The sequence below is a fragment of the Nerophis lumbriciformis genome, linkage group LG10 (assembly GCF_033978685.3).
Source record: "Nerophis lumbriciformis linkage group LG10, RoL_Nlum_v2.1, whole genome shotgun sequence".
NCBI lineage: Eukaryota > Metazoa > Chordata > Actinopteri > Syngnathiformes > Syngnathidae > Nerophis > Nerophis lumbriciformis.
In genome coordinates this window covers 52,893,192-52,914,836 of record NC_084557.2, presented here as the reverse complement: position 1 = coordinate 52,914,836, position 21,645 = coordinate 52,893,192, and the positions used below count along the sequence as shown (strand labels likewise).

Sequence of the window (21,645 nt, the reverse complement as noted above, 5' to 3'; positions counted from 1 at the left end):
TCAGAGGTGGGTAGAGTAGCCAGAATTTGTACTCAAGTAAGAGTACTGTTACTTTAGAGATTTATTACTCGAGTAAAAGTAAGGAGTAGTCACCCAAATATTTACTTGAGTAAAAGTAAAAAGTATGTTGTGAAAAAACTACTCAAGTACTGAGTAACTAATGAGTAACATACACACACATATCATATATATATATATATATATATATATATATATATATATATATATATACATACATACATTGATATATACAGTATATAATTTATATTTATTTATTTTGCCGTTTTTGTTTACATGTTAAAGGTGTTTTAATGAATATACATGCATGTTTAACACACATAGATTCCTTTCTTTCATGAAGACAAGAATATAAGTTGGTGTATTACCTGATTCTGATGACTTGCATTGATTGGAATCAGACCGTAGTGATGATAACGTCCACATTTTCGAATGGAAGAGAAAAAAAGTCTTCCTTTCTGTCCAATACCACATGAAAGTGGTTGGTTTTTGGCATCTTATTTGCCCAGCTTCCATATTCGTTTCTATACACTTTACAAGAAATACATTGGCGGCAAACTCCGTAGCTTGCTAGCTTGTTTGCGCTGGCTTTCGGAGACTCTTGTTTTGAAAGCGCAGGCGCGATGGAGCGGCACTTTTATTGTGAAGACAGGAACTGTGCAGTCAGTCTTTAGGCTTTTGACGGGAAGTACGGTTGAAATAAAAAAAGGGTCTTTTTTCCTTCACATTTTTGATTGATTGATTGGAACTTTTATTAGTAGATTGCACAGTACAGTACATATTCCGTACAATTGACCACTAAATGGTAACACCCCAATAAGTTTTTCAACTTGTTTAAGTCAGGTCATGTGACCGCCTGGCTCTGTTTGATTGGTCCAACGTCACCAGTGACTGCATCTGATTGGTGGAACGGAGTGAACGTCACCAGTGACTGTATTTGTTGAAACGCAGGCACTATGAAGGTCTGTCTGACAGACCAAAACAAACAAAGCGTGCATTAACAGATCGATCAAAATTAGTAGCGAGTAGCGAGCTGAATGTAGATAAAAGTAGTGGAGTAAAAGTAGCGTTTCTTCTCTATAAATATACTCAAGTAAAAGTAAAAGTATGTTGCATTAAAACTACTCTTAGAAGTACAATTTATCCCAAAAGTTACTCAAGTAGATGTAACGGAGTAAATGTAGCGCGTTACTACCCACCTCTGGTCGTATTTAACACTCCAGTCCCCCGTTTTTTTTGTCTTGCCTTTGCCAATCCATTTGTATTATTATTACTTAGATATTATAACTTCTCTTTAATCCGATGTGGCAAAAAGAGGACATTACAGCACCCCACTGGCCCAGGGTTAGGTCACAGGCACAGGTGCAAACATTCATGCACACTTTAAGGAATCTTTCGTGAATTTTTAATTATTTTTTTAAGAAGACAATCCTGCAGATTTGTCCGTATTGTTAAATCAAGCTTGTTTTGTTTGTGTGTTTGTATGTCCAAAGGTTACGCAATCAGTGCACCACACTGAGACATGCACAGACCTCCAGTGTGCTGCAGCAGTGGATGAACCGGCGGAGTGGGGGTGGGCTGAACTGGACGGGTGGAGGGGGGGTTTAGCACTGGGAGAAAAGGGGGGGTTGGGGTCTTTGGAGAGCTCATTTCAGGCTGCCAGCCCCTCAATGCAGGTCGCATAGTGACACTTGACTACAGGCCCTCATTGTCGCTTCCATCCTGGCATTGGTGCAGCATCATGAAAGGTAAGCTCATAGTCAAATGTTTTTGATGTAGTTAGTAACATAAATACATCACTTTTTGATGTATTTATGAAATAACTAAAGAACCGCATTAAAAGAACACCTCCGGGCAACTTCAGCCCTAAACTAACCCTCTCCCCCTTCCACATCCCACCTCCCCGGATTGTAAACAATCAAATGTAAATAATCAAATGTATATACTTGTTCTTATGCTTTCTGAGCTCACTATGTTCTCTGATCGCTGTACATATCCTACCAAGTCACACCTACACTGTTTCAATGTCCATTTCTCTGATGATGCAATTGTTGATGACTGAAGTGTTGATATCAACCAAACCCTCCTCATCCCACCCCCCGGATTGTAAATAATGTAAATAATTCAATGTATACAGGTAAAAGCCAGTAAATTAGAATATTTTGAAAAACTTGATTTATTTCAGTAATTGCATTCAAAAGGTGTAACTTGTACATTATATTTATTCATTGCACACAGACTGATGCATTCAAATGTTTATTTCATTTAATTTTGATGATTTGAAGTGGCAACAAATGAAAATCCAAAATTCCGTGTGTCACAAAATTAGAATATTACTTAAGGCTAATACGAAAAAGGGATTTTTAGAAATGTTGGCCAACTGAAAAGTATGAAAATGAAAAATATGAGCATGTACAATACTCAATACTTGGTTGGAGCTCCTTTTGCCTCAATTACTGCGTTAATGCGGCGTGGCATGGAGTCGATGAGTTTCTGGCACTGCTCAGGTGTTATGAGAGCCCAGGTTGCTCTGATAGTGGCCTTCAACTCTTCTGCGTTTTTGGGTCTGGCATTCTGCATCTTCCTTTTCACAATACCCCACAGATTTTCTATGGGGCTAAGGTCAGGGGAGTTGGCGGGCCAATTTAGAACAGAAATACCATGGTCCGTAAACCAGGCACGGGTAGATTTTGCGCCAAGTCCTGTTGGAACTTGAAATCTCCATCTCCATAGAGCAGGTCAGCAGCAGGAAGCATGAAGTGCTCTAAAACTTGCTGGTAGACGGCTGCGTTGACCCTGGATCTCAGGAAACAGAGTGGACCGACACCAGCAGATGACATGGCACCCCAAACCATCACTGATGGTGGAAACTTTACACTAGACTTCAGGCAACGTGGATCCTGTGCCTCTCCTGTCTTCCTCCAGACTCTGGGACCTCGATTTCCAAAGGAAATGCAAAATTTGCATGGTTGGGTGATGGTTTGGGGTGCCATGTCATCTGCTGGTGTCGGTCCACTCTGTTTCCTGAGATCCATGGTCAACGCAGCCGTCTACCAGCAAGTCTTAGAGCACTTCATGCTTCCTGCTGCTGACCTGCTCTATGGAGAGGGAGATTTCAAGTTCTAACAGGACTTGGCGCCTGCACACAGGGCAAAATCTACCCGTGCCTGGTTTACGGACCATGGTATTTCTGTTCTAAATTGGCCCGCCAACTCCCCTGACCTTAGCCCCATAGAAAATCTGTGGGGTATTGTGAAAAGGAAGATGCAGAATGCCAGACCTAAAAACGCAGAAGAGTTGAAGGCCACTATCAGAGCAACCTGGGCTCTCATAACACCTGAGCAGTGCCAGAAACTCATCGACTCCATGCCACGCCGCATTAACGCAGTAATTGAGGCAAAAGGAGCTCCAACCAAGTATTGAGTATTGTACATGCTCATATTTTTCATTTCCATACTTTTCAGTTGGCCAACATTTCTAAAAATCCCTTTTTTGTATTAGCCTTAAGTAATATTCTAATTTTGTGACACACGGAATTTTGGATTTTCATTTGTTGCCACTTCAAATCATCAAAATTAAATGAAATAAACATTTGAATGCATCAGTCTGTGTGCAATGAATAAATATAATGTACAAGTTACACCTTTTGAATGCAATTACTGAAATAAATCAAGTTTTTCAAAATATTCTAATTTACTGGCTTTTACCTGTATACTCTGATGATGAACTTGTGTGATGACTGTATTATGATGGGGCAGCACGGTGGAAGAGGGGTTAGTGCGTCTGCCTCACAATACGAAGGTCCTGAGTAGTCTTGGGTTCAATCCCGGGCTCGGGATCTTTCTGTGTGGAGTTTGCATGTTCTCCCCGTGACTGCGTGGGTTCCCTCCGGGTACTCCGGCTTCCTCCCACCTCCAAAGACATGCACCTGGGGATAAGTTGATTGGCAACACTAAAATTGGCCCTAGTGTGTGGATGTTGTCTGTCTATCTGTGTTGGCCCTGCAATGAGATGGCGACTTGTCCAGGGTGTACCCCGCCTTCCGCCCGATTGTAGCTGAGATAGGCTCCAGCGCCCCCCGCGACCCCGAAGGGATTAAGCGGTAGAAAATGGATGGATGGATGTATTATGATGATAGTATATATTTGTACCATGAATTGATTAACGACTTAAACAAGTGTAAAAACGTATTGGGGTGTTACCATTTAGTGGTCAATTGTATGGAATATGTACTGTACTGTGCAACCTACTAGTAAAAGTTTCAATCAATCAATCAATCAATGCTTTAGAACTTTTGCCATGCAAACAAACCTGCAATGATATGTCCATTTCCTACCACTTGTCCCTTATGGGTTCGCGGGAGGGGGGGGGGGGTGCTGTAGCCTATCTCAGCTGCATTCGGGATAGGTTTTTTATTTTAATTTATGTGCATCTGATGACATAAATTCAACTTATTATTATACTTGTTTTATTTTGGAGCGTGGTAGAACTGCGATGATGAAGTTGAGCAATAAAACAGCTCAAATGCATGCTTGACTTAGGTCACTTAAGTGGTGTAGAAAGATCTGCTTATCATTTAAAGCATCAAACTCCGCATACTAAATACAGTAACGGTGTCTAAAAACGATAAATGCGTTAAAATGTAAGATCAGAAATTATCGGTATCGGTTTGTTTATTATCGGTATCGTTTTTTGTTTTTTTTATTTGTTTTTATTTTAATTAAATCAACATAAAAAACACAAGATACACTTACAATTAGTGCACCAACCCAAAAAACCTCCCTCCCCCATTTACACTCATTCACACAAAAGGGTTGTTTCTTTCTGTTATTAATAAGGGGAACATTATCAAATCAAATCAAATCAAATCAACTTTATTTATAGAGCACATTTAAAATTTACCACAGGGGTAGCCAAAGTGCTGTACAATGAGCAGGTTAAAAGATAAAACGAGTACCGAGCAAACACAACACAACACAAACAGAACACGATAAAAAATAAATAATTAAAATAGAATTAATAAAAACATAAAAACATAAAAACAGGATCACAGCAGGTGTATTATGGGGCGCCATTGCAGGATGGATATCACTCAGTGTTAAAAGCCATGGAATAAAAGTATGTTTTTAAGAGAGATTTAAAAACAGGAAGAGAGGAGGCTTGTCTAACACTCAGGGGTAGGTCGTTCCAGAGCTTGGGAGCAGCAACGGCGAAAGCTCTGTCACCTCTAAGCTTCAGCCTTGTGTCGGGGACCGTCAACAGCAGCTGATCGGCTGATCTTAAGGATCGGGTGGGGCAGTAAGGCTGAAGGAGGTCGGAGAGATAGGTTGGCGCGAGGTTGTTTAGACATTTAAAAACAAATAAAAGGAGTTTAAAATGTATTCGGTAACGCACAGGGAGCCAGTGAAGGGACGCTAAAATAGGGGTGATGTGCTCACGTTTGTCACCAGACCTTTGTAAGTGTCAATATATACCTTGATGTTGCATAAAAAAAACCATATATTTTTGTAACCGATTCCCGAACTCTAAATGGGTGAATTTTGGCGAATTAAACGCCTTTCTATTATTCGCTCTCGGAGCGATGTTGTGACGTCACATCCGCCATTTTCTCACTTTCGTCGGTGTGTTGTCGGAGGGTGTAACAACACGAACAGTGACGGATTCAAGTTGCACCAGTGGCCCAAAGATGCGAAAGTGGCAAGAAATTGGACGGAATTTGTTCAAAATACGAGGCTGTGGGGAAAGCCGACGAAAATGGTCAGTCGTTTGTTCCGCACACTTTACCGACGAAAGCTATGCTACGACAGAGATGGCAAGAATGTGTGGATATCCTGCGACACTCAAAGCAGATGCCGACATCAACTCCAAAACTGGACAGATCAGCTTTCAGGAAAAGAGAGCGGATGAGGGTATGTCTACAGAATATATTAATTGTTGAAAACTTTATTCATTACTCGCGGTTTTACGTAAATTATTATACATAAACTGTGTTTACCAATAATTTAGCTTGAAAACATTTATTTTTTTCAATCATTCGAGTACATTCGGGTAGTCTTGTGTAATGCAGTATTTTGTGTCTATTTAGGTATGGTTAACCTGAGTGCTGAAATCGTGGAAAAATATATGTTCTTAGCGCGCCTGAAATGGGCTGTCTGCACTCTCAAAGTGCATGTTGTTGCCAAATGTATTTCATATGCTGTAAACCTAGTTCATAGTTGTTAGTTTCCTTTAATGCCAAACAAACACATACCAATCGTTGGTTAGAAGGCGATCGCCGAATTCGTCCTCGCTTTCTCCCGTGTCGCCGGCTGTCGGTGTCGTTTTCGTCGGTTTGGCTTGCATACGGTTCAAACCGATATGGCTCAATAGCTTCAGTTTCTTCTTCAATTTGGTTTTCGCTACCTGCCTCCACACTACAACCATCCGTTTCAATACATGCGTAATCTGTTGAATCGCTTAAGCCGCTGAAATCCGAGTCTGAATCCGAGCTAATGTCGCTATAGCTTGCTGTTCTTTCCGCCATGTTTGTTTGTGTTGGCTTCACTATGTGACGTCACAGGAAAATGGACGGGTGTATATAACGATGGTTAAAATCAGGCACTTTGAAGCTTTTTTTAGGGATATTGCGTGATGGGTAAAATATTGAAAAAAAATTCGAAAAATAAAATAAGCCACTGGGAACTGATTTTTAATGGTTTTAACCCTTCTGAAATTGTGATAATGTTCCCCTTTAATATTGTGGTTCCTACATTATATATCAATATATATCAATTAGAGATGCGCGGATAGGCAATTATTTCATCCGCCACCGCATCAGAAAGTCGTCAACCATCCGCCATCCACCCGTCTGACATTTAATCAGAACCGCACCCGCCCGCACCCGCCCGTTGTTATATATCTAATATAGACGATGCAAGGCATTAGTGAGGTTATAAAGCTTTTGCCTGTTAAAGAAAGGAGACTGATCCAATGCAGCACAGACATTCGCGTGCCACGCTGTCACGACCCAGACGCACACCAGTGCGCAATCATATGGGAGCCGCGCTGAGCGCACCTCCAAGCGCGTCTCGCTGCCGGCGACGGCCGGGTATGGGCCCGACGCTCCAGCGCCATCCATTTTCAGGGCTAGTTGATTCGGCAGGTGGGTTGTTACACACTCCTTAGCGGGTTCCGACTTCCATGGCCACCGTCCTGCTGTCTATATCAACCAGGGTGAGCCCCACCCCTTTCGTGAGCGCACTGCGCGCGGAGTGACCCCTGTTACGCGCCCCCGGCAACAGGGGTGGCGGGCAGGTAAGCTGCGCGGGCGGAGCGCGCGGAGTGACCCCTGTTACGAGCCCCCGGCCACGGGGGTGGCGGGCAGGTAAGCTGCTTACCTGCTGCGCGTGACGCCGGCCGCGGCGAAGGCGGACGAGGCGGGGATTCGGTGCGGTGGGCGCGGTGGTGACCCTGGACGTGCGTCGGGCCCTTCTCGCGGATCGCCTCAGCTACGGCTCCCGGTGGGGCCCTCTCGGGGGAAGGGGCCTCGGACCCGGACCCCGGCGAGGCGTCCCTTCTCCGCTCCGTAAAAGTGTCCATCTCTTTTCTTTTTTTTTCTTCTGTTGTGGCATATGCTGCAGGTGCCTGCTCGTTTTTCGTATGTGGGTAACAACATTTAACTATGTATATATATTTACCAATTGGTTTAACTGCCACCCGCCTGAATCTATTTAAAATCTTTTTTTTTTTTTTTTCAACCGCCCGACCCGACCCGCGGATAAAATCTAATTTTTTTTAATTTCATCCGCCCGATCCGCGGATAATCCGCGGACTCCGCGGTTGTGCCCGCAAACCGCGCATCTCTAATATCAATACAGTCTGCAAGGGATACAGTCCGTAAGCACACATGATTGTGCGTGCTGCTGCTCCACTAATAGTACTAACCTTTAACACTTCATTTGACTCATTTTCATTCATTACTAGTTTCTATGTAACTGTTTTTATATTGTTTTACTTTCTTTTTTATTCAAGAAATTTTTTTTTATTTATTTATCTTATTTTATTGTATACATTTTTTTTAAAAGTACCTTATCTTCACCATACCTGGTTGTCCAAATTAGGCATAATAATGTGTTAATTCCACCACTATCGGTTGATATCGGTATCGGTAATTAAAGAGTTGGACAATATCGGAATATCGGATATCGGCAAAAAGCCATTATCGGACATCCCTACTAAAAAGCATGTCCAATATGTGCTTTGTCACCAATAACACATTTTTCTGTACATATACACATCTTTTTTTTATTATTAGTAGTCAGTTCCAAAAGGCATACAGTATAATATTGGACTTTAATGCTCAAAGGTATCATTTTATTTTAGACTGCTACTTAATTTTAACCTGGCATGCCACATAATTCCACACCATCTGACGTGGTCATTCAGAGCGGCCTGCTACGTCACTGTTTTTCAACCTTTTTTGAGCCATTTTTTCATTGAAAAAATGCCGAGGCACACCACCAGCAGAAATCATTAAAAAAAAGAAATTCAGTTGACAGTAAAAAGTTGTTGTCGCAATTGTTGGATATGACTTTAAAGCATAACCAAGCATGCATCACTATAGCTCTTGTCTCAAAGTAGGTGTACTGTCACCACCTGTCACATCACACCCTGACTTATTTGGACTTTTTTTTGCTGTTTTCCTGTGTGTAGTGTTTTACTTCTTGTCTTGCGCTCCTATTTTGGTGGCTTTTCCTCTTTTGTAGCAGTTTCATGTCTTCCTTTGAGCGATATTCCCCACATCTACTTTGTTTTCGCAATCAAGAATATTTCAGTTGTTTTTATCCTTCTTTGTGGGGACATTGTTGATAGTCATGTTCGGATGTACTTTGTGGACGCCGTCTTTGCTCCACAGTAAGTCTTTGCTGTCGTCCAGCATTCTGTTTTTGTTTACTTTGTAGCCAGTTCAGTTTTAGTTTCGTTCTGCATAGCCATCCCTAAGCTTCAATGCCTTTACTTAGGGGCACTCACCTTTTGTTTATTTTTGGTTGGGAGTCTGGGAGTCTGTGGTGGGCTCTCCTATTTCTGGGGCTGAGGTTGCTGAGGTAGTTAAAAAGCTCCTCGGTGGCAAGGCCCCGGGGGTGGATGAGATCCGCCCGGAGTTCCTTAAGGCTCTGGATGCTGTGGGGCTGTCTTGGTTGACAAGACTCTGCAGCATCGCGTGGACATCGGGGGCGGTACCACTGGATTGGCAGACCGGGGTGGTGGTTCCTCTCTTTAAGAAGGGGAACCGGAGGGTGTGTTCTAACTATCGTGGGATCACACTCCTCAGCCTTCCCGGTAAGGTCTATTCAGGTGTACTGGAGAGGAGGCTACGCCGGATAGTCGAACCTCGGATTCAGGAGGAACAGTGTGGTTTTCGTCCTGGTCGTGGAACTGTGGACCAGCTCTATACTCTCGGCAGGGTCCTTGAGGGTGCATGGGCGTTTGCCCAACCAGTCTACATGTGTTTTGTGGACTTGGAGAAGGTATTCGACCGTGTCCCTCGGAAGGTCCTGTCGGGAGTGCTCAGAGAGTACGGGGTATCGGACTGTCTGATTGTGGCAGTCCGCTCCCTGTATGATCAGTGCCAGAGCTTGGTTCGCATTGCCGGTAGTAAGTCGGACACGTTTCCAGTGAGGGTTGGACTCCGCCAAGGCTGCCCTTTGTCACCGATTCTGTTCATAACTTTTATGGACAGAATTTCTAGGCGCAGTCAAGGCGTTGAGGGGATCTGGTTTGGTGGCTGCAGGATTAGGTCTCTGCTTTTTGCAGATGATGTGGTCCTGATGGCTTCATCTGACCAGGATCTTCAGCTCTCGCTGGATCGGTTCGCAGCCGAGTGTGAAGCGACTGGGATGAGAATCAGCACCTCCAAGTCCGAGTCCATGGTTCTCGCCCGGAAAAGGGTGGAATGCCATCTTCGGGTTGGGGAGGAGACCCTGCCCCAAGTGGAGGAGTTCAAGTACCTCGGAGTCTTGTTCACGAGTGAGGGAAGAGTGGATCGTGAGATCGACAGGCGGATCGGTGCGGCGTCTTCAGTAATGCGGACGCTGTATCGATCCGTTGTGGTGAAGAAGGAGCTGAGCCGGAAGGCAAAGCTCTCAATTTACCGGTCGATCTACATTCCCATCCTCACCTATGGTCATGAGCTTTGGGTTATGACCGAAAGGACAAGATCACGGGTACAAGCGGCCGAAATGAGTTTCCTCCGGCAGGTGGCGGGGCTCTCCCTTAGAGATAGGGTGAGAAGCTCTGTCATCCGGGGGGGAGCTCAAAGTAAAGCCGCTGCTCCTCCACATGGAGAGGAGCCAGATGAGGTGGTTCGGGCATCTGGTCAGGATGCCACCCGAACGCCTCCCTAGGGAGGTGTGTAGGGCACGTCCGGCCACGGGGAAGACCCAGGACACGTTGGGAAGACTATGTCTCCCGGCTGGCCTGGGAACGCCTCGGGGTCCCCCGGGAGGAGCTGGACGAAGTGGCTGGGGAGAGGGAAGTCTGGGCTTCCCTGCTTAGGCTGCTGCCCCCGCGACCCGACCTCAGATAAGCGGAAGAAGATGGATGGATGGATGGATTTTAAAGCATAACAAAGCATGCATCATTATAGCTCTTGTCTCAAAGTAGGTGTACTGTCACCCCCTGTCACATCACACCCTGACTTATTTGGACTTTTTTTTGCTGTTTTCCTGTGTGTAGTGTTTTACTTCTTGTCTTGCGCTCCTATTTTGGTGGCTTTTTTTGGTATTTTCCTGTAGCAGTTTCATGTCTTCCTTTGAGCGATATTTCCCACATCTACTTTGTTTTAGCAATGAAGAATATTTCAGTTGTTTTTTGTCCTTCTTCGTGGAGAAATTGTCATGTCATGTTCGGATGTACTTTGTGGACGCCGTCTTTGCTCCACAGTAAGTCTTTGCTGTCGTCCAGCATTCTGTTTTTGTTTACTTTGTAGCCAGTTCAGTTTTAGTTTCGTTCTGCATAGCCATCCCTAAGCTTCAATGCCTTTACTTAGGGGCACTCACCTTTTGTTTATTTTTGGTTGGGAGTCTGGGAGTCTGTGGTGGGCTCTCCTATTTCTGGGGCTGAGGTTGCTGAGGTAGTTAAAAAGCTCCTCGGTGGCAAGGCCCCGGGGGTAGATGAGATCCGCCCGGAGTTCCTTAAGGCTCTGGATGCTGTGGGGCTGTCTTGGTTGACAAGACTCTGCAGCATCGCGTGGACATCAGGGGCGGTACCACTGGATTGGCAGACCGGGGTGGTGGTTCCTCTCTTTAAGAAGGGGAACCGGAGGGTGTGTTCTAACTATCGTGGGATCACACTCCTCAGCCTTCCCGGTAAGGTCTATTCAGGTGTACTGGAGAGGAGGCTACGCCGGATAGTCGAACCTCGGATTCAGGAGGAACAGTGTGGTTTCCGTCCTGGTCGTGGAACTGTGGACCAGCTCTATACTCTCGGCAGGGTCCTTGAGGGTGCATGGGAGTTTGCCCAACCAGTCTACATGTGTTTTGTGGACTTGGAGAAGGCATTCGACCGTGTCCCTCGGAAAGTCCTGTGGGGAGTGCTCAGAGAGTACGGGGTATCGGACTGTCTGATTGTGGCAGTCCGCTCCCTGTATGATCAGTGCCAGAGCTTGGTCCGCATTGCCGGTAGTAAGTCGGACACGTTTCCAGTGAGGGTTGGACTCCGCCAAGGCTGCCCTTTGTCACCGATTCTGTTCGTAACTTTTATGGACAGAATTTCTAGGCGCAGTCAAGGCGTTGAGGGGATCTGGTTTGGTGGCTGCAGGATTAGGTGTCTGCTTTTTGCAGATGATGTGGTCCTGATGGCTTCATCTGGCCAGGATCTTCAGCTCTCGCTGGATAGGTTCGCAGCTGAGTGTGAAGTGACTGGGATGAGAATCAGCACCTCCAAGTCCGAGTCCATGGTTCTTGCCCGGAAAAGGGTGGAGTGCCATCTACGGGTTGGGGAGGAGATCTTGCCCCAAGTGGAGGAGTTCAAGTACCTCGGAGTCTTGTTCACGAGTGAGGGAAGAGTGGATCGTGAGATCGACAGGCGGATCGGTGCGGCATCTTCAGTAATGCGGACGCTGTATCGATCCGTTGTGGTGAAGAAGGAGCTGAGCCGGAAGGCAAAGCTCTCAATTTACCGGTCGATCTACGTTCCCATCCTCACCTATGGTCATGAGCTTTGGGTTATGACCGAAAGGACAAGATCACGGGTACAAGCGGCCCAAATGAGTTTCCTCCGCCGGGTGGTGGGTCTCTCCCTTAGAGATAGGGTGAGAAGCTCTGTCATCCGGGGGGAGCTCAAAGTAAAGCCGCTGCTCCTCCACATGGAGAGGAGCCAGATGAGGTGGTTCGGGCATCTGGTCAGGATGCCACCCGATCGCCTCCCTCGGGAGGTGTTTAGGGCACGTCCGACCGGTAGGAGGCCGCGGGGAAGACCCAGGACACGTTGGGAAGACTATGTCTCCCGGCTGGCCTGGGAACGCCTCGGGATCCCCCGGGAGGAGCTGGACCAAGTGGCTGGGGAGAGGGAAGTCTGGGCTTCCCTGCTTAGGCTGCTGCCCCCGCGACCCGACCTCGGATAAGCGGAAGAAGATGGATGGATGGATGGACTTTAAAGCATGACAAAGCATGCATCACTATAGCTCTTGTCTCAAAGTAGGTGTACTGTCACCACCTGTCACATCACACCCTGACTTATTTGGACTTTTTTTTGCTGTTTTCCTGTGTGTAGTGTTTTACTTCTTGTCTTGCGCTCCTATTTTGGTGGCTTTTTTTGGTATTTTCCTGTAGCAGTTTCATGTCTTCCTTTGAGTGATATTTCCCACATCTACTTTGTTTTAGCAATGAAGAATATTTCAGTTGTTTTTTGTCCTTCTTCGTGGAGAAATTGTCATGTCATGTTTGGATGTACTTTGTGAACGCCGTCTTTGCTCCACAGTAAGTCTTTGCTGTCGTCCAGCATTCTGTTTTTGTTTACTTTGTAGCCAGTTCAGTTTTAGTTTCGTTCTGCATAGCCATCCCTAAGCTTCAATGCCTTTTCTTAGGGGCACTCACCTTTTGTTTATTTTTGGTTTAAGCATTAGACACATTTTTACCTGCACACTGCCTCCCGCTGTCGTCTGCACATTATGACAGCCATTATTGCAATATGGACCTCAATTAAAAAAAAAAAAACACAGTTATTGATCAATGTAGCCCGGAAAACCTGTTTAAAGCACTAAAGATTTCAATGTAATTCAGGAAAAAACGCTGAGCCTGAACTGATGCAACAGTCAATATTGACATTGTGTTGACATTGATGACCTTGTGCACAGTCGTTAAATATTAGCCAGCCTTTATTCGGCGCTGCTGAACTCTTTGTCTTTCAATGAAGTGGCTGATGAGAGTGTGTTGAAAAGATGATCTGCACTATGACGGCATGACGTTGAAACGTAATAAGAAGTAGAGTCCGGAGTCGGGACCCGGGGTGGACCGCTCGCCTGTGCATCGGTTGGGGACATCTCTGCGCTGCTGACCCGTCTCCGCTCGGGATGGTGTCCTGCTGACCCCACTATGGACTGGACTCTTACTATTATGTTGGATCCACTATGGACTGGACTCTCACTATTATGTTAGATCCACTATGGACTGGACTCTCACAATATTATGTCAGATCCACTATGGACTGGACTCTCACACTATTATGTTAGATCCACTATGGACTGGACTCTCACAATATTATGTCAGATCCACTATGGACTGGACTCTCACACTATTATGTTAGATCCACTATGGACTGGACTCTTACTATTATGTTGGATCCACTATGGACTGGACTCTCACTATTATGTTAGATCCACTATGGACTGGACTCTCACAATATTATGTCAGATCCACTATGGACTGGACTCTCACACTATTATGTTAGATCCACTATGGACTGGACTCTCACAATATTATGTCAGATCCACTATGGACTGGACTCTCACAATATTATGTCAGATCCACTATGGACTGGACTCTCACACTATTATGTTAGATCCACTATGGACTGGACTCTCACACTATTATGTTAGATCCACTATGGACTGGACTCTCACAATATTATGTCAGATCCACTATGGACTGGACTCTCACACTATTATGTTAGATCCACTATGGACTGGACTCTCACACTATTATGTTAGATCCACTATGGACTGGACTCTTACTATTATGTTGGATCCACTATGGACTGGACTCTCACTATTATGTTAGATCCACTATGGACTGGACTCTCACAATATTATGTCAGATCCACTATGGACTGGACTCTCACACTATTATGTTAGATCCACTATGGACTGGACTCTCACAATATTATGTCAGATCCACTATGGACTGGACTCTCACACTATTATGTTAGATCCACTATGGACTGGACTCTTACTATTATGTTGGATCCACTATGGACTGGACTCTCACTATTATGTTTGATCCACTATGGACTGGACTCTCACAATATTATGTCAGATCCACTATGGACTGGACTCTCACACTATTATGTTAGATCCACTATGGACTGGACTCTCACAATATTATGTCAGATCCACTATGGACTGGACTCTCACAATATTATGTCAGATCCACTATGGACTGGACTCTCACACTATTATGTTAGATCCACTATGGACTGGACTCTCACACTATTATGTTAGATCCACTATGGACTGGACTCTCACAATATTATGTCAGATCCACTATGGACTGGACTCTCACACTATTATGTTAGATCCACTATGGACTGGACTCTTACTATTATGTTAGATCCACTATGGACTGGACTCTCACTATTATGTTAGATCCACTATGGACTGGACTCTCTCACTATTATGTTAGATCCACTATGGACTGGACTCTCACACTATTATGTTAGATCCACTATGGACTGGACTCTCACAATATTATGTCAGATCCACTATGGACTGGACTCTCACACTATTATGTTAGATCCACTATGGACTGGACTCTTACTATTATGTTAGATCCACTATGGACTGGACTCTCACTATTATGTTAGATCCACTATGGACTGGACTCTCACTATTATGTTAGATCCACTATGGACTGGACTCTCACACTATTATGTTAGATCCACTATGGACTGGACTCTCACACTATTATGTTAGATCCACTATGGACTGGACTCTCACACTAGTATGTTAGATCCACTATGGACTGGACTCTCACACTATTATGTTAGATCCACTATGGACTGGACTCTCTCACTATTATGTTAGATCCACTATGGACTGGACTCTCACACTATTATGTTAGATCCACTATGGACTGGACTCTCACACTATTATGTTAGATCCACTATGGACTGGACTCTCACACTATTATGTTAGATCCACTATGGACTGGACTCACACTATTATGTCAGATCCACTATGGACTGGACTCTCTCACTATTATGTTATATCCACTATGGACTGGACTCTCACTATTATGTTAGATCCACTATGGACTGGACTCTCACACTATTATGTTAGATCCACTATGGACTGGACTCTCACACTATTATGTTAGATCCACTATGGACTGGACTCTCACACTATTATGTTAGACCCACTATGGACTGGACTCTCACTATTATGTTAGATCCACTATGGACTGGACTCTCACTGTTATGTTAGATCCACTATGGACTGGACTCTCACTATTATGTTAGATCCACTATGGACTGGACTTTCACACTATTATGTCAGATCCACTATGGACTGGACTCTCTCACTATTATGTTAGATCCACTATGGACTAGACTCTCACTATTATGTTAGATCCACTATGGACTGGACTCTCACACTATTATGTTAGATCCACTATGGACTGGACTCTCACTATTATGTTAGATCCACTATGGACTGGACTCTCACTATTATGTTCAATCCACTGTGGACTGGACTCTCACTATCATGTTAGATCCACTATGGACTGGACTCTCACTATTATGTTAGATCCACTATGGACTGGACTCTCACTATTATGTTAGATCCACTATGGACTGGACTCTCACACTATTATGTTAGATCCACTATGGACTGGACTCTCACACTATTATGTTAGATCCACTATGGACTGGACTCTCACTATTATGTTAGATCCACTATGGACTGGACTCTCACTATTATGTTAGATCCACTATGGACTGGACTCTCACACTATTATGTTAGATCCACTATGGACTGGACTCTCACACTATTATGTTAGATCCACTATGGACTGGACTCTCACTATTATGTTCAATCCACTGTGGACTGGACTCTCACTATCATGTTAGATCCACTATGGACTGGACTCTCACTATTATGTTAGATCCACTATGGACTGGACTCTCACTATTATGTTAGATCCACTATGGACTGGACTCTCACACTATTATGTTAGATCCACTATGGACTGGACTCTCACACTATTATGTTAGATCCACTATGGACTGGACTCTCACTATTATGTTAGATCCACTATGGACTGGACTCTCACTATTATGTTAGATCCACTATGGACTGGACTCTCACACTATTATGTTAGATCCACTATGGACTGGACTCTCACACTATTATGTTAGATCCACTATGGACTGAACTCTCACACTATTATGTTAGATCCACTACGGACTGGACTCTCACACTATTATGTTAGATCCACTATGGACTGGACTCTCACCATTATGTTAGATCCACTATGGACTGGACTCTCACACTATTATGTTAGATCACTATGGACTGGACTCTCACTATTATGTTAGATCCACTATGGACTGGAATCTCACACTATTATGTTAGATCCACTATGGACTGGACTCTCACACTATTATGTTAGATCCACTATGGACTGGACTCTCACTATTATGTTAGATCCACTATGGACTGGACTCTCACACTATTATGTTAGATCCACTATGGACTGGACTCTCACTATTATGTTAGATCTACTATGGACTGGACTCTCACAATATTATGTCAGATCCACTCAACGTCCATTGCATCCGGTCTCCCCTAGAGGGGGGGGTTACCCACATTTGCGGTCCTCTCCAAGGTTTCTCATAGTCATTCACATCGACGTCCCACTGGGGTGAGTTTTTCCTTGCCCTTATGTGGGCTCTGTACCGAGGATGTCGTTGTGGCTTGTGCATGCCTCAAAACAGCAGCTTGGAATTTGGGACATGCTCTCCCTGAGATAATCCTGATACCCACTACAACTATGGGAAATACTATACTTTGACTTTCACAAAGGGGGGGTTCGGTGGTAGCGGGGGGGTGTATATTGTAGCGTCCCGGAAGAGTTAGTGCTGCAAGGGTTTCTGGGTATTTGTTCTGTTGTGTTTATGTTGTGTTACGGTGCGGATGTTCTCCCGAAATGTGTTTGTCATTCTTGTTTGGTGTGGGTTCACAGTCTGGCAGTGTTAAAGTTGTTTATACGGCCACCCTCAGTGTGACCTGTATGGCTGTTGACCAAGTATGCCTTGCATTCACTTGTGTGTGTGACTGGGCCGGCACGTAAATGCAGTGCCTTTAAGGTTTATTGGCGCTCTGTACTTCTCCCTACGTCCGTGTACACAGCGGCCTTTTAAAAAGTCATATATTTTACTTTTTGAAACCGATACCTATAATCTTGAAACCGATACCGATAATTTCCGATATTACATTTTTAACGCATTTATCGGCCGATTATCGGACATCCCTACTGATAATGTCATATAATCTACCTCAATTGTGTTGCTGACTTCATGAGGGGGGGGAAATCATCTTTCCCCCCTTGAAAAGAAGAGCAGGCTTCGCTACACATCTTAAAACAAAAGCCACCGTAAGTTAAAGTTAAAGTAGCAATGATTGTCACACACACACACACTAGGTGGGGCGAAATGTGTCCTCTGCATTTGACCCATCACCCTTGATCACCCCCCCTGGGAGGCGAGGGGAGCAGTGAGCGGCAGCGGTGGCCACGCCCGGGAATATTTTTTGGTGATTTAACCCCCAAATTCCAACCAGCCTGCCAATGACATATGTCAGTGGGCAACAGACACCAAAGCTGTAAATTTTTATTATTTTGTGTTTCTTCAGCAAATATGCTAACCTAGCATTATGCTAGCACTTAGCTAGCTTAAGCTATGCTAGTGTTGCTAACGTTAATATCCTCTCCTTAATGTTATGTTGTTGAATGTGATATATGACGTCCGTTACATTGGACAAGTGTAAAAAAAGGGAATAAAGTCAACATAGGCATGTAATTTGTCGGAAACAAACATAGCTCGTTAGCATTAAGACTACAGACGTACAAAACGTTGTGTTCCCTGTCGTTTTAAATTCCATCATCAAGACTCACTCTGAGACTTATTTAAAATTGCTGAAAAATACTCTAAAATGGGACTCTAAAAAAGGAACTGCACTTTTTGGGGGAATTTTGTCTATTATTCACAATTTTTTTTAAGTATTCTTACTCACAACTAAACGCTAGCAAGAGTCAGCTAATAGAATTTGATGTATTCCGCCTATAAAGCGCGCTTAAAAAACATCCAAAAACCTCCGTCAACAATTTTAATTAAGCGTCACAGACGCATCACAACGTTCTGTATTGCCTTTGAACAATACCAACAACACCCGAACGCAGCTGAGATTGGCTCCAGCAGCCCCCGCGACCCCGAAAGGGACAAGCGGTAGAAAATGGATGGATAGACTCCTACTCGTGAGAGACAACAAAGACTACTTTGGAACAAATGATGGTCCAGAACCTTATATTTTTGAGCCTGAATATAATGAGGATGAGCTACACGTTTAAGAAGCTGAGTGGTAAGCAGATCTAGCAAGTAGCAGTGTTGCTAAGTGCTGCACAAGAAATACAAACTACCAACATAATAAAACAATCACTGTATAGTGTCTGCTCTCACTGGAATGCCTGATGACTGATGGGATGAAAAAAGGAATAAAGTCAACTTAGGCTTGTACTTTGTCGGAAACAAACATAGCTCGTTAGCATTAAGACTAATTTTTTTTAACGTTCGGTATTACCTTTGAACAATAACAACAACACTACTACGCATGAGAGAAAACAAAGACTACTTTGGAGCAAATGATGATCCAGAAGCTTATATTTTTGAGCCTGAATATAATGAGGATGAGCTACAATGAATTGATTAACGTGGACCCCGACTTAAACAAGTTGAAAAACTTATTGGGGTGTTACCATTAAGTGGTCAATTGTACGGAATATGTACTGTACTGTGCAATCTACTAATAAAAGTTTTTTTTAGAAGATAAGTGGTAAGCAGATCTAGCAAGTAGCAGTGTTGCTAAGTGCTGCACAAGAAATACAAACTACAAACATAATAAAACAATCACTTACTGTATAGTGTCTGCTCTCACTGGAATGCCTGATGACTGATGGGATGTTTTTATCTTCCTCTCAGTGATTTCCAGCGTGGAACTGTCATAGGATGCCATCTGAAATTTGGTGGAGGAGGAATTATGGCGTGGGGTTGTTTTTTTTAGGAGTTGGGCTTAGCCCCTTAGTTCCAGTGAAAGGAACTTTGAATGCTCCAAGATACCAAAACATGTCGGACAATTCCATGCTCCCAACCTTGTGGGAACAGTTTGGAGCGGGCCCCTTCCTCTTCCAACATGACTGTGCGCCAGTGCACAAAGCAAGGTCCATAAAGACATGGACGACAGAGTCTGGTGTTGATGAACTTGACTGGCCTGCACAGAGTCCTGACCTGAACCCGATAGAACACCTTTGGGATGAATTAGAACGGAGACTGAGAGCCAGGCACATCAGTGTGTGACCTCAACAATGCGCTTTTGGAAGAATGGGGGAAAATTCCTATAAACACACTCGGCAACCTTGTGGACAGCCTTCCCAGAAGAGTTGAAGCTGTAATAGCTGCAAAAGGGAGTCAAGGCAGGTGGCCAAATACTTTTGGCAATATAGTCTATATATTGTATATATTATATACAAATATAATATAATATATCAGTATATATTATATGCTGTATATATAATATGTAAATATTACATATATGATATAATTTATATTGCTACTACGGTACATTTTTAGTCTATTTTATACCTGCATTGTCCTTTCCATCCTTACACTTTCCATCCTTTGTAACTGAGCTACTGTGTGGAACAATTTCCCTTGTGGATCATTAAAGTTTGTCTAAGTCTAAGTACTAATATGCAGAGGTGTGGACTCGAGTCACATGACTTGGACTCGAGTCAGACTCGAGTCATGAATTTGATGACTTTAGACTGGACTTGACAAAATGTAAAAAGACTTGCAACTCGACTTAGACTTTAACATCAATGACTTGTGACTTCACTTGGACTTGAGCCTTTTGAATTGACATGACTTGACACGACTTGCTACTTTCCCCAAAACCCAAAGATGAAAAAGTTATTCGGGAGCGCTCCGTATTTTTCATTGTGTACTTGTCTATCAGCGTTGCGTGTGTCAGCTGGTGTGCTCTCAGTACAACAGCCAATCAAATTACATCTACTTTGTTTTCATCACACAGCATTCATCCAATCAAATTGCAGGACAACCAACGAAGAAGACATGTCCAAACCACACGCCAGTGAACAAAAAATGATACCTAAAATAATTTCGTTTGGGTATAAAAATTACGAGGTGGTCAACACAAAACGTTTTGCAGTATGCAACACATGCGGTTCCAAAATTACTGATGGAGAGGCAACAACTTCCAACTTCGTCCGGCATTTGAAGTTGCACAAAGAACGGTAAGTTTTGAATGTAAGATAACGTTTATTGGCTAAGTAACGTGACTTTTATTTGCTGTGTAGTTAAATCAGTGAGGCTGTAAACTCACTGCTAACGTTATAACGTTATTGCAAACACGGGAATCTGTTGCAGTTCACTACCTTATTCATACTTTTTGTTCAGTGATTTTTTTTAAGCAGGGTTACGTTAGTCAATATATCACACGTAACGTTAGACGGCGGTCAGCAGCACCGCGTATTTTAGCCACCTAAAAAAAGACAAAAATAGTCAAATAAAGGTCAGTTAAAATGTATACTATATTATGAATATGTGTACCGTTTTAGCTAGCTTTCTGACATACTGTTGGTTGTTTACCTCAGTGGTCCCCAACCACCGGGCCGCGGCCCGGTACTGGTCCGTGGTTCGATTGGTATCGGGCCGTACAAGAAATAATTTTTTTTTTCTTTCTCTTTTTTTAATTAAATCAACATAAAAAACACAAGATACACTTACAAGTAGTACACCAACCCAAAACAACTCTCTCCCCACTTTTGTTCTGGGCATTGAACATGAAGACTCTTCCTTCACTGTTCCGAGTGGCCATGAGAGTCTTGGCAGTGCCTGCCTCCAGTGCTCCAGTGGAGCGAGTTTTCAGCCATGGTGGCATCATACTACGCCCCCATCGTGCACAAATGACTGACAGACTCTTGGCTAATTTGGTCTTTTGCAAATGCAATGCAGCATAGGGCCCTGACATATAAAAAGTACAACTTTTTTGTTATGTTCACGTATATGTCATGTTTTTTCAATGTTAACACTTTTGTACAAATACGTACATTTGCACTTTATTTTTCAATGTGTTTGTTCTGT

At 43.7% G+C, this 21,645-nt stretch overlaps 1 protein-coding gene across 2 annotated transcripts in view; it reads left to right on the top strand.

Annotated features, from left to right (window-relative positions):
- Positions 1–1,646: 1,646 nt before the first annotated feature.
- slc6a13 (solute carrier family 6 member 13) overlaps positions 1,647–21,645 on the top strand; it is a 74,457-nt gene continuing 54,458 nt past the window's right edge. For both annotated transcript variants that reach the window (XR_009816098.1, XM_061969427.1), the window contains exon 1: positions 1,647–1,766. Coding sequence is in view for 1 of the 2 variants with exons in the window: in XM_061969427.1 (XP_061825411.1) it covers positions 1,760–1,766 (7 nt within the window). In the remaining variant the exon portion in view is untranslated. The remainder of the gene's footprint in view (positions 1,767–21,645) is intronic.